This window comes from Zeus faber (genome assembly GCF_960531495.2).
Source record: "Zeus faber genome assembly, chromosome: 11".
In the NCBI taxonomy this organism is placed as follows: domain Eukaryota; kingdom Metazoa; phylum Chordata; class Actinopteri; order Zeiformes; family Zeidae; genus Zeus; species Zeus faber.
Genome location: NC_137205.1, coordinates 31,750,341 through 31,764,751, shown reverse-complemented (window position 1 = coordinate 31,764,751; position 14,411 = coordinate 31,750,341). Strand labels below are relative to the sequence as shown.

Sequence of the window (14,411 nt, the reverse complement as noted above, 5' to 3'; positions counted from 1 at the left end):
TGGAAACAGGCTCCACACCAGTCCTCCGGTCGTCATTTTGGGTGGGTCCTGGGGGCCGGAGCTCCGAGGAGCAAGCTCACGGCAGTGTTTGTGAAATGGTCTCGCCGTTAAGGTTGTTGTGCACTATTACAGCAATGTGGACATGACTGTTGAATTATGACAGTGTGTCATGAAATCCAGAAGATGGAGGAGTTGGTCTGTTGGTTGGAAACAGGGTCGCTACATCAACAACAAGGCAGAATACGGTTCCCCCTAAAAGAAAGAAGACGTTGGGCCTCTGCCATGGAAGGGGGCTCACGATGGCTCATTCGTGCATTTGCTGAAAACATATATACAGCAGGATACAACGGGAGTCAACGTGCAGAACGTCCGACCCCAATTCAAATCCACTGTTAATATCTGGAAACTTCATCAAACTGTAAGAGCTCATGTAAATGAGCAGCGTCGCTCCAAGATGGATCCTTCTGTCTGGAGCACTCCTTACAAAAACTTCAGTAAGCAAAACGTTAGTAGGAGTCATATGTTTTCTATTCATAACGTAAATAATTTGATATTTTCTTAACCAAATGAACACCAAGGTGACAAACAGAGATGACCTTCCTCGTCCTTCAGCGCAGCCGGACATCTCTATTTGTAACTCAGCCGTTCACAAACAGACGCACAAAAGGTTTAGTTTTAGCGTTTTTTTATTCATCAAGACAAACAGCGTTAAAATCAGAGCAAATTAAAACAAAACTTCTCAGTCCTCAAAACGCTTTGATCAAAACTTTTTTTTTTTTTTACAGTACGGGAACGAGAGCAACTGATGTGAGCTCTAAGTGGAGGAGGAACAGAAGAACATCGCACTAACATCGTACATACGGTTCAGAACAGAAAAAGGGAAAATAAAAGGAGGGCGATAAGTGGAACGTGACAAAACCAGAAATAAGCCACAAATACTGCTTAAAAAAATAATAATTTTCAATAAATGGCAAGAAACAAATCTGTGAAGACTATCAGAAAAAAGTTTGGTATTTTGGTCGATGGCTAAAAGGACTAAAGAAACACATTGTGGACAACTCAGTCGTCGTCCCCCTTTCAACCCAAAATCTACAGAAAAACCAAAACGTGGACAGAAACAGGGGAAGCCAAGGTCTGTTTCCCACCTTTTAACAAACATTTGGGTTTCTGTTGTTTTTTTTTTGTTTATGTTTTTTTTTCCCCCCTCCTCATTTTTTTGTTTTTAAATAAGCCACTACATTTGTGGTTCACCTTATTTTTAAGAAGCGAAGTATCAGGGATCTGGGTGTGGATGGGTTGCGCTCGTCCAAATCTTCCTGCTTTGTGGGCTCCCAGCTTCCCCTGTTCAATGAAAAAGATCCACAAGGCGCCATATTAGCAAAGGATTTAAACAAAACGCTGCCAAGACACATTCAAACCTACATTTTAACATAATTTAATCAGAGTGTAGAGTATGAACAGAGACACTAACAAGTCAAGATAAGTTAATGTTCTTTTTAAAAGTTGGAATATCCCTTCCCCTGCACTTCCAGTCAATGTGAAGGGACAGTCGCTCTTATTTTTGGGACAGCCCGTTAGATATCCCACCGTGCTCGTCACAGTTTCAGAGACACTGGAGCTGTTTCCACCGAGGTACAGGAGCCAAATGAGGAACCACACAGAGGCACCTTGGGGATCGGGCGGGGCACCTAGAGGGTTTGTTATCTTGGTACTTTGTCGTGGGTTCATAGGCCGCTGTGTTTCATTCTCTCCTACGTCACAAAAGCAGCGACGAGCAAGGGGACGTCAGTGCGAGAGCAGGTTATTAAACCAGCTGTTTTGACATGGCAGTTGGCGTCCTTGACAACTCTAACAGAGCTTGTGTTTGACCAATCAGCATTTAGTTCTACAAGCCACCCAAATGGTTCCTGTTCACCGAACAGCACCACCTCACTTTTTTGGGACCCGAATCTGTATAAGTGGAACCAATTTGGGAACCTAGTTCCTAGGTAGAGAGAACCAAGCGGCTCAGGTGGAAGAGGCTCTGAATTCCAAAGGTCTGGGAACCAAGAACCCCCAGCCCCAAGTTCCTCCTGTGGAAAAAGGCCAAAGTTCCTAAGAAACGGGACGAAGTCCCTGGTTCCTGAAATGGTTCCTGCGATGGAAAAGCCCTCCAAAAGTTCCCAAACCTGCAGGGGCTATTTGTCTTGCTTTCTCAACTGGTTTTGCCACTCGTGGGAAACAGTAAAAATTAAGCGGCAAGTTGAGCTGCTCGCAAGGGAATATCCAACAGGCTGACCAAGCAACTCCACATTTTCAGTTATCGTCAGTGTCTTGAAGTGGAAGTGCGCCGACCAGAAAAAGCTTTTTTAATGACTATTTCAACAATAACAATGTTGAGGAAAAAAAAAAAAGAAACAATAATACAGTCAAGCGTTCAAGTTCATGATCTGGAGAATGACTTTTTGACAGGCAACAGCATTCAGAAATGAATGTGGGTAGAGAAAGGAGTACCTGGGGTGAGTACCTGCACAGTTTGAGAGTCAGAGTATCCATGATTTTTAATTTGCCTTTTTCTCATGTGGGTCTCGCTCACAACACCAACGCTGTGTGAGGTATGGAAGTCAGCTGCAATTCATTCCATAACCCTAGCCTCCAGTTAGTTATGTTAGGACCCCCCCATCGCTACAACACCCCCCAAAAACACACACTGCATTTCATTATTAGGCACAGTGAGCTGGACAACAAATCCACGAGATGATTAAAGTAATATAATATTATTTATTTATATATATATATATATATATATATAAAGACAGCGAGTTTACCTTCAAAATATATTAAAAAATGGCTGTGTTCATAACAAGTATGGAAATTCCTTATAAACCGTATTTTAAGTAGAGCCTTGATGGGGAAACAAACTGCGTCCGCAAATGCAGCTAATTATACCTCGTCCCAAGCTATGAAAAATATTTATAAAAAATACAGGTAAACAGGCAGCAGAGAGGAGGGGAAAAAAAAAAAAAAAAAAAAAAAGACTGGATGCAGATTTGGCTTCTTTTTCTGCCACTTTGTCCACAAAGACCAAAACACAGCCGTTTGTTGGAGAAAAACTGAGACAGGACGAGGGGTACCTCAGGGTTTGTTTGCTCAGGGCTACACTGGTCTTTTCTACCTTCTTCACAACCATCAGGCCTAGTCCTTCATCATCATCATCTTCAGTGCATATTTATGATGCACTATTTCAAAAACAGGATAAAGATATATGCATACAGTATATAAAACGAAAAAAAAAAAACAAAAAAAAAACAGGCATTGAAATGAGTAGAGGTTTCATTAAATAAACAGTGGGGGAGCGGAGGGAGGGAGGGAGGGATGGTAAGATGGGGGAGGGAGGGAGGGAGGAAGGGAGGGAGGAAAGGAAGACGGGAAGAAGGAGGGGTGGGTTTGGGATTGAGAGCCAGGGGAGACAGGCAGGAGGGCGCACTTACCTGAGCCTGATCTGAGGTCCTATCAGATCAGTTTTAATTGGACTGAGTGTCACCTTCAGAATGGAGGAGCTCTTGCTGGCCGTTTAGCAGTGGGGCGGTGGGGGAGGCGGGGCCCGGGGCCTCCGTCTCCACAGGATCTGGGTCCGAGGCCTTGGCCGAGCTGCTCTCCCTGCTGTTGGAGGGCTTTTCTTTGTTAGAGGCGCCGCTGCTCCGCTTGTCCTCGCTCTCCTTACGGTCTGAGGAGCACAACACGAGTCAAAGTCTGCTCTCGAAAAGGTTCTGTGCTCTAGGATGTGTTTGTTGTTCTGTGTTCTGACACGTCAATCCTTGTCATAAAAATACGTTTCAGGTAGTTTCAAGGCCCGACAACAACGGTTGCTCTGTTTAGACTAATCACAATATTGAAATTGTGACGAGACATCGACTGGGATTTTGGTTTTCGGAATATAGTTAGATGTTTTTAAAGAGCAATAGAGCGTGGTGATAGTTTTCTGAACTTCATAGACTGTTCAAGATCTAATCAATGGCCATAATATCCACATTACTCATCATTGTTTGTTAGATTTCTTGTAGGGCCGAACGATTAATCAAATTCAAACAGACATCGTAATTTAATACGCAACGGCTGTGTATGTGGACGTATGGGCGCAACATTTTTATAAAAAAATTATAAATTTCTGCTGAAACGCTAAATATTTTTCAAATGTTAATGTCAGATTAGAACAATTAGAAGGCTTTTTCTTTATATAATTCAATAGTCAAAGATATGTTTTTCATATGAACTCATCTCAATTTAACACTTGGGCGTGGCCGACAGGAAAGAGCAGTTTATATGTTGACTGTATCCAGTTCTATGTTGGTCATACTATAGAATGATTTATTGCTCCTGTTAAGTGAACAATACAGAAGATAAGGAACTTGAACATAAATGCATACTCAATCCCAAGTATAAACAAAAAATAAAATAAAAAATTGATTAAAATCGAAATCGACTTTTTTAACCAAAGCGTAATTTGTGCGTAAATATCGTACGAAAAATATTACGACATGACAAGTGGTTGATCCAAACAGTTTGATGCCCTCGGCCTGACCTTTGTCTCTAGACGACCGCTCTCTGTCCCGTTCCCCCTCTCTGTCCCGGCTGCGGCTGCGATGGCGGTGGGATCTCCGCTCCGAGCTGCGAGATCTCCTCCTCTCCCTGCTGCGAGAGCGACGCTTCCGGTCAGAACGCTCCCGACTGCGCCTCCTCTCCTTGTCCCGGCTCCTGGAAAAACATTGACTAAAACGTTACTTTGACCTAGAGAACTTTAGCACATTTTAAATAGAGAGGTCATCATTTAGTTTAATTCAAATTGAGGGGGAATTTTTTGCCGGTGTAAGATGTATCCCAATAAATTAATTACAAATAAGTTGCGTTTACCCATTTTTATGTTGCAATGTTCAATGGCAAAGATAGCTATTCTGCACTAAAGTAGTCTTGTATTATTATTATTATTATAATTATTGTTAATAATTGTTAATTAATAATAATCTGTTAATTGCAATTATTTGTACGACAATGGCCAACTACCATGCTGTGATTGTGACAACCTGACTTTTAATGCAGTAGCCATTTGACGCTTCTACACAGGAAATCTGTGTAGAAAACAAGAAAACACCAGCTCCTCCATAATCCGGTTAAAACTAAAATGGAGGACGTTTTGGGCGGTTTTATTTTTGTTTGTTCTGAGATCAAACCCAAAGGGGGCACAACTATTTAGGTCTTCGTTTGGAGAGAAAAAATGTTCAAGTCGTGTTAACAATGACATGCGTAGCTAAGAAACACAAGTCGCTCTAGGCGCTGGTGACAACTCAAAAAGGGGATTAGAAAGGATGCCGAGTTGGCTATTCGGGGAGGGAACATTATTGAAAAGTGCTGCGTGGCTTCTTTGAAATATCCGGAACACAAGCATGAGGCAAATAGATTGAATGGATGTTTCATGTAAAGTGCCAGCGAGACCAAGTAAAAAAAAAAATGTATAAATATTTTATTTTTTAAACAATATAACATTACAGAATACCATTTTAATGTCATCCCATATGCCATACCTGCTTCTCTTGCGTTCCCGGTCTCGGCTCCGGGATCTCCGGCGCTCCCGGGACCGGCTCCTCTTCCGGTCCGAGGCTCGGCTGGAGTGGCGGCTGTGCGAGTGGCTCCTCCTGGCCCTCCGGTCGCGGTCCCTGTCACGGTCCCTGTCGCGGTCCCTGTCGCGGTCGCGGTCCCTGTCCCTGTCACGGTCGCGGTCCCTGTCGCGGTCCCTGTCGCGCTCACGCTCTCTGTCCCGGTCCCGGTCTCGCTCCCTCTCCCGGTCTCGTTCCCTCTCCTTCTCGCGCTCACGTTCCCTCTCCTTCTCACGCTCCTCCTTTTCCTTCTCCTTCTCCTCCTCCTCCTCTTTCCGCTTCTTCTCACGCTCCTCCCTCTCACGTTCTCGGTCTTCACGGTCTTTCCGGACGGCTGGGTTTTCTCCGACGGGGTCCTCCGAGCGACGGCGCAGTTTCTCCTGCGGAGGGATTGAACCAAAACCAACCTCAAAACACCAAAAAAGAAACAAAACAATGATGGCCGACTAGGGCTTTGCGATAACTAATATGGTTTAGAATCTTTTAGTGGCAATAAAACAGGATAGCCTAACAACATATTTGGGGCAGTCATGATCATTTATTTTTCATTTGTGATTAATTGCCATAAATGTTATCAACAATTTCTTTGTCTTTGTTGTCATTTTATGCCACTATCGTAAAGTTATAAGAATCTACCTTGTGAACAAAAGCCAAGCATATTGGAACATGAAACTAGAACTCAGCTGATGGAAGCATTCTATTGCGACAATTCTAACACTGGCTCAAAATTCACAAACTTTAAATGGAAACATGATTGGATTATAATGATTTGAGAATCTAATGATTTTGCTAAATAATCACGATTGGGTCAAATAATTCGGATCAGGCGCGATGCAAAAATCGAAAGATGTTATTACATAGTAATTCATTTGTACTGTATTCAAGTGACAAGAATATTTACACTTGTGCTCACAAGTTTACATACCCTGGGAGAATTTATGATTTCTTGGCCCTTCTTCAGAGAATATGAATGATAACACAAAAACCTTTCTTCCACTCATGGTAATGGTTGGCTGAAGCGATTTATTGGCAAACAACTGTGTTTACTCTTTTTAAATCAAAATGACAAAAGAAAGTACCCAAATGACCCTGATCAAAAGTTGACATACCCCAGTGACTTTGACCTGATAACATGCACAAAAGTTGACACAAACAGGTTTGAATGGCTAATCAAGGTTCCCATCCCTACCTGTGACCTGTTTGTTTGTAATTACTGTGCTTGTATAAAAGGTTAGTGAGTTTCTGGGCTTCTGACAGACCATTGCATCGTTCATCCAGTGCTGCACAGATGTTTCTGGATTCTGAGTTATGGGGAAAGCAAAAGAATTGTCAAAGGATCTGCGAGAAAAGGTAATTGAACTGCATGAAACAGGAAAGGGGTTATAAAAAGATATCCAAGGAATTGAGAATGCCAATCAGCAGTGTTCAAACGCTGATTAAGAAGTGGAAAATGAGGGATTCTGTGTTGAAACCAAACCACGGTCAGGTAGACCAGCAAAGATTTCAGCCACAACTGCCGGGAAAATTGTTCGAGATGCAAAGAAAAATCTACAAATAACTTCAGCTGAAATACAGGACTCTCTAAAAATTGAGTTTTGAATTGAGTTTCAAGATGGACAATAAGGAGGCACTTGAAGAAAAATGGGCTGCATGGTCGAGTCGCCAGAAGAAAGACATTTCTGCGCAAATGTCACAAAGTATCCCGCTTACATTAGGCCAAACAGCCTCAAGCCTCAAAACTTCTGGAACAAAGTAATTTGGAGTGATGAGACCAAAATTGAACTTTTGGCCATAACCATAAACGTTACACTTGGAGATGAGTCAACAAGGCCTATGATGAAAGGAGCACCATTCCTACTGTGAAACACGGAGGTGGATCACTGATGTTTTGGGGATGTGTGAGCTACAAAGGCACAGGAAACTTGGCCACAATTGATGGCAAGATGAATGTAGCATGTTATCAGAAAATACTGGAGGAAAATTTGCACTCATCAGCCCGGAAGCTGCACATGGGACGTTTTTGGACATTCCAACATCTCATGACAATGATCCAAAACACAAGGCCAAGTCGACCTGTCATTGGCTACAGCAGAACAAAGTGAAGGTTCTGGAGTGGCCATCTCAATCTCCTGACCTCAATATCATTGAGCCACTCTGGGGAGATCTCAAACGTGCAGTTCATGCAAGACAGCCCAAGAACTTACAGGAACTGGAGGCTTTTTGCCAAGAAGAATGGGCAGCTTTGTCATCTGAGAAAATAAAGAACCTCATCCACAACTACCACAAAAGACTTCAAGCTGTCATTGATGTTAAAGGGGGCAATACACAGTATTAACAACTGGGGTATGTCAACTTTTGATCAGGGTAATTTGGGTACTTTCTTTCGTCATTTTGATTTAAAAAGAGTAAACACAGTTGTTTGGAAATAAATTGCTTCAGCCAACCATTAACCAAGAGTGGAAGAAAGGTTTGTGTGTTATCATTCATATTCTCTGAAGAATGGCCAAGAAATCAAATTCTCCCAGGGTATGTAAACTTGTGAGCACAAGTGAATCCTGAAATTTCAAACAAATATAAAGAATTGACTGAAAAACATTTGATACACAGACATGGTGAGAGGTGGCTCAGCTGGATTCTTTACCTTCAGCTCTTCCACAGTGGATTTGATCTTGGCGTAGCCCATGTGCTGCTTGCCCATCAGGTGGTCGTCCACCCTGGACTGGGCGTCGCCCACGATGAGGAAGGCTCCGCACACCTCGCACACCTCCATCTGCTTCTCCTGAGCCGCGAAGCTCTCAATGGTCTAGAAAAAGATGAAAAAAAAAAATACACCATTTTCAAAACGTGTTCATTTACAAAATGTTTAATACTTTTGCTGTAGATTAGTTTTAAATTTTTCCTCACTTCAGTCTTAATAGTTCATACGTTATATTTCTTGCAGTTCCGGCATTTTTAGCATGGAATTGCACTTTACACACATAAATGTAATTTATTATTGTAATGATATAAATGTTATTAATGTAGTCTAATACGGATTGTTGTTTCCAGTCCATTTCATATTGTTTAAATGTTTGTAAAACTACCAGTTAAAATCCAATGAACCTTTGATGAAAGTTTAGATTTTCTTTTGAAGCTCTGGCAAAAGACAAACTCTGCAATCCATTTCAATCATGTTCTAAGAACATCAACTCTTCCAGAAACCAAGCAGTTTGTGTTAACGACTCACCGAGGGGGTGGAGCTGAGCATCTCCCGCTCGTCCTTCAGCTGCTCCACCAGCTTCATCATGCCCTGCGCCTCCTCCACACGGCCCTCAGAGCCCAACTCCTCGATCTGCACAAAACACAAACAGAGGGCATATGGCGACTGAAGGACAGCGTGGGGTATTGTGTACAACTCTGAAAATGGCTGGCCGGTAGAATCAAAGGAACCACTGAGCTCAATATAGAATACCAGGCAGCGGTACTTTTTATTTTTTTGGCCAATTTGTTTTCAAACCCTTTAACAACAATTATTTCAATGTGTGTGTCATTGCAGGGTGGATTTTTTTCAGGATTGATCAGTGTCTCATTTGTGTGCGGACAATTTGTTTTAATTAGCAGTATGCCAGTTCAATGCACTATTCTCTAGAAAGAATTCACCTCATTCAGTGTAGATTTGCGTAGCGTGACAGTGGAGTAGCAGATATTTAGGGTCCGCAGCCTTCAAAGAAACGCATGAACAGCCAATGGGCAGCGCAGGAGAGCAACAAAAATGTCAAATTCACTCAAAATATTTGTCATTTCGACTTATTTGGACAAATTAGCTATTTTTTCGGAACTTGGGGACCAATTTTTCAGTGGCTGTACATTTATTTAATTCCTTCTGATCTTAATGCCAAAAATGTACCAGATCCACACAGACCTGTAGAACTAGGTCCTCGATCTTCTCAGTCAGAACTTGAACCTTCTCTTCGCTCTTTCCTGATGGACCAGGCCCCTGTGAAGTAAAACAAAAAATAAATCACAGGGCTCCACACTACATTTTTCCACAAGTAGCACTGGTGCTCCCTACTCAATTTTAGCAGCACCAGCACAAACTTTAGGAGCAGCAATGAAATCGACATTCAACGCAACACATTTATATTTTTCCCCATATTAACTGTATTACTGATAAATGCTTTGGCAGATACATTTTACAGAAATAACAATTTGCTTGACAAAGTGAAGGAGTGCTTTAACAGAAAATATCACTGAGTTAAAAAGTGCATTTTCTTAAATAGAAATAAAAAATGAACAAATGTAAACATCAGGTATGTTGTCAGTACATTACTGTCATTAACAACCACAACAAAACAAGGAACTCCAGCTCCAAGCTAGTTCCCTTAAGGCTTTTCACATGTTAACCAATAAAATTCAAGATTCAAGAGGTTTATTTGTCACATACATATACATACGTTCATACATATATACAGTGAAATGTCTTTGCAACGCACCTGGAGATTATGCACAATAGTTACTAAACTGAACGTAATAGATGACCTAATTCCTACCTAGAAACTAACTGATTCCTAAAACATAATGTGGTTAGTGAATAGAATATTATAAATAAAATACAAATAAATGCATATGTAAATAATGTATATAATAGTGAGAGAGAGAGAGAGAGCAAGGAGGGGCTGAGCAATGCGCTCCCCACAGATCTACAATATGAGATAAGATTTTACCATTTTAAATAGTAACAAAAAAAGTCCATGAAACATATGAGGGATTTCTTTATGTGTGTCTGATTATCGTTAATCATTTCTATGGTTAAACCCGACTCGGAATTGGCAGCCGAATGTAATTCGGCCTTCAATGCGCGATCAGGGCGCACAGAGAGCCATGTTCCGCCTGGTCACAGACAATTGACTCACAGAAAAATATATTTATGATTCCCTTTAATTCAAATTCCTCACTGAAATGTTATCCCTGTGCATTTTTGTAAGGTTCTGGCTGTTTAATCATGTTATCGTAATGCACACTGACCAAAAAATATATATATATTAAAAAATAAAAGTTGCCACCGCCCCGTCAGTAAACCGCTATCTTAGGTTACTTTTCACTGCGGTAAGTAAAACATTCATACGGTCGCCGTCCTACTTAACGATACCCATCCCTATGAGCCATGCCCTGTTCCTCCTCCCCCGTTTTTTGTTGTTTTCAGGGCGCACAGAGACCCGTGTTCTCGTCTGGACACCGACAATTCAAAGAAAAATATATTTATGATTCCCCTAATTTATAGTTCCTCATTAAAATGTTAACCGTTTGTTTTTGTGAGCTCATATCTGTTGTATCCTCTTATTGTAATGCACACTGACTGACAAAAAACAAAACAAAAAACACTAGATTCTCAGTCGAGGACGGGTCTGACTGATGAGTCGACTCTTTGACTTTCTGGGGCAGCATTAGTACTTTCTTGTCACTTTTGTACTCTGAAAATAAATAGCCCGAGCCCGGGAATAATGGTTTCCCAGTTGCCTCGGGGAACTAGACTTTGGCCATCGTAAACGTTGAAACAAGTGACAATACTGAAACAAGGATTTTAATTATATAGGATGATTATCGCATGGTTATAAAATAAATACATTTCTTGGCAACCAACAGCTGATGCATGGTTGGCACCATAGCAACGACCTCTAAAAGTTAGAGTTAGGCCCTGAAATGACAAAAAACATTGCTCTGTGCACCCCTGAATAACTTATATAATTTTCAAAAGCTGGGAACAAAAAAAAAAACAATAAGAGACGCCGCAAAACCCCAAGACCTCGGTGGCTCGTACCCCTGCGTTCTGCTGCGCCTGAGAGAGTGCCAGGCGGGCGTGGCCCCGCCGGATCCTGCGCTCCACCTCGGCCAGCAGAGACTGCAGGTAGCGCAGGAAGTCGCGCTCGTAGCCCTCCTTCATGAAGCGAGAGCTCTTCTCATACCTGGAGATCAGAGGAAGGAAATCATCTAATCCCCAAACATACAAGAGACGGGTGACATCCAATCACTCAAACTTAGACCCGACGTGATGTTACATCTGAGGCTACGCCGAGAGGAGCACAGCTGTTGATACTCAACTTGCAGAGATCCTCACATTTTCAATACAACCCAGACTGTTAATAGTTAACACGATAAACAATCTGTCAATTTTTAAATACGTACTGATATTGAAATGTAATATTCAGCAACTAGACATTGAAATAGTGAATCGGAGGATCCGCGCCCATTGCAGCCCCTATATCCTATTCTCAATCAGAAAGACAGCTCTGGAGTAATATTCAGCTCTTACGTTTTCCGCAGATTTTCATCGTGGATTTTCTCACAGGGACCTTAAATAAAAGGGAATGTTGTTTCATTAATAACCCAGTAGTGAATACCCAGGCGGCGCTAACCAGTGTTTCTGGCGTCACTTACCCAAATCAGAGCGGGTGTTTGTAAAAAGCTCGGCGGGGCAAAATCCACAGAGATAGTATCGGCAGACCTAGCGGAACAAGACAAATGTCATGTTATTATCGATTGACAACTGGGAAAAGACATTTGAAAGACTAGGCCACAGCAATCTGACTCTTACCATCTAAAACACATCAACATATTTTAGGGGAGTATGTTTCAATTCCTCTGATGTCTAAACCCTTTTCTTAGCTTACGGGCTAGCTACTAATAAACTTAACAAGAGCCAGAATAAGATCCGAAACGGAAGCATGTTTCGCCAACACCCAGGTTTAGGCTCGTTGTTCTTTTGACTTATTCTGTACGGTTGGATAGTGATACCTACAGCCGGGCAACGCTGATTTATCAAGGTCACCACGGCTGCGCATCACTGTTTACACAGTGCCGGTATCTGTGTAACTGACGGGGGAGGCGGACCCCGCCAACGGAAACGTCTTAACGAGGCAAACATGCATAACGCAAAAAACATTAAATGGCGGTTTCTTGAGAAGTGTCAGATAAATTAATGCGATAAACGTGATATTTGGGACACACACCCCCCCCCCCCCAAAAAAAAGACAACCTTACGGACACCTCTTGAACGTAAAGAGCGAGGGCCAGCGGCATGGCCAGAACCAGCCACCAACGGCCCTTCTACAGTGGAGAAGCGAGTTGAGGCTACACTCAGCGGATTAAGGCACCGGGTTAGGAATCGTTTCGATGGAGACTATGTTCCTGTGTATTATTACAGTCATATCACTCAACGTGTGACGTTTTCAGACGAACTGTCGCTTCCCCGCGCCGCTCTCCGTGCGGCTTAGCTAGGGCTAAGGCTAATGCTAAGGCTAATGCTAAGGCTAATGCTAAGGCTAATGCTAATGCTAATGCTAGCGCCAGCGCCCGCCGGGCTGGGACTCACGGTCTCGTGGTCCCACCGCACGTTGCAGCGCTTCTCGTCGGGCGCCAGGTTCCGGTCCCGGCCCATCAGCTCGTCCAGCAGCTGGGCGGCGGAGAGCATGCTGGCTGGCTGGCTGGCTGGCTGGCTGGCTGGCTGGCTGGCTGGCTGGCGGTTCGAGTTCCACCGGGGAGACGCTGATCCTCCGCACCGCTCACCGCGCGCCGAGGGGGAAGGGTCTCTGGGCAAAATGGCCGCCGCGGCTTCGGCGCGGCACCGCGAACCGGAAGCGGCGTCACGGCGGAGCGCGGCGGCAAACCGGAGGTTGTGGGTGTCGTCAAAGTAAAAGTCGTAAAGTCCTCCAAAAGGAAGAGCTGAAATAATTGTGACGTAGGAAAGAGCAGCTGGTAAATAACTGTGATGCGGATCCTCTTTTAATCGCTCTAAAAACAATCTGTCCATACCATGTCGGCACAAACCACTGCAAAACAGCTTACTTTAAACGCAGGGGTGGAAATATAAATAATAATAATAATAATAATAATAATAATCGCAAGTACTTTATTACTCTACTTAGTTATTTACATACTATTACTATTAGTTAGTTCTTTACACACAATTCGACTAAAAGTTCATTTTCTGCTCAAAACCACATTTAACTATTGTGCATAATCTCCGGGGGCGTTGCAAAGACATTTTACTCTCTATATGTATGAAAGTAGGTATATGTATGAAAGTAGGTATATGTATGTGACAAGTTGAATCTTGAAATACCAACTGCAAAAGAATTTCCTCTGCGTACGCTAACTGTATGAAAACACAGTGATAACACTGTAATAACTATATTCATATAATTATATTATATTATATAGTATGTTATATTATGTTTTATATTTATATTATATATATATTAAATAGTATAATTTGTAATTCTGTCTCCTTTTACTGCAAACCCCTCCATTTCTTTCGTTGAGTGTCGAATGTGTGCATTTCTGTCAACATACTACGTAAAAGTGAATGAGTCATCTTTACGTTAAAGGATGTACAGTAGAAAAAATGCCAAAGTGACAGATTTGTCAAAGCTCTATGAGCAACATGAAGCCGCTGCCAGTGATCAACAAAAAAAAGAAAAAGCAGCACAGATGTGATGTTGGGGTTAAACTGAGGGCTTCGAATGTCCATCTTTCTTGTCATCAGGGAGAGCCGTGGATACAAATAAGCATCGTATCCATCTCCTATTTAGAGAGACATGTTCCCCTCAGGCCCACGTTACGGACATGAGCGGTTAAGGAGAGCCGCGAGGGAAACCATTCACGGTTAGAAAGGCAACAATTGCATCCCCCAAAACTTCAAGGTGACCCGTCCAGATGTCCTTGGTCAGTCACTCATTCGTGAGTGTCAGCTACAGTCACTGCAAATAATGTATTATTTTTTTCAAGGCCCCGGTATTGCCTTGA

The 14,411-nt window shown here is 42.5% G+C and overlaps 1 protein-coding gene across 2 annotated transcripts; it reads right to left on the bottom strand.

Annotated features, from left to right (window-relative positions):
• Positions 1-668: 668 nt before the first annotated feature.
• Positions 669-13,182, bottom strand: luc7l3 (LUC7-like 3 pre-mRNA splicing factor). 2 transcript variants are annotated; one of them, XR_013844396.1, is made up of 12 exons: positions 12,979-13,182; positions 12,045-12,111; positions 11,920-11,959; positions 11,428-11,572; positions 9,532-9,606; positions 8,857-8,961; positions 8,272-8,433; positions 5,559-6,010; positions 4,562-4,734; positions 3,471-3,706; positions 1,252-1,341; positions 669-845 (listed from the first exon to the last, which is right to left on the bottom strand). XR_013844396.1 is itself a non-coding variant. In XM_080009461.1 (11 exons), the coding sequence occupies exons 1-10, from the start codon at positions 13,075-13,077 to the stop codon at positions 3,504-3,506; spliced, it is 1,521 nt and encodes a 506-aa protein (XP_079865587.1). In that variant the 5' UTR covers positions 13,078-13,182; the 3' UTR covers positions 669-1,341; positions 3,471-3,503. The 2 variants fall into 2 exon arrangements, 1 of the variants encoding a protein (XP_079865587.1); XM_080009461.1 differs by having other exon boundaries at positions 669-1,341.
• Between the last annotated feature and the right edge of the window lie 1,229 nt (positions 13,183-14,411).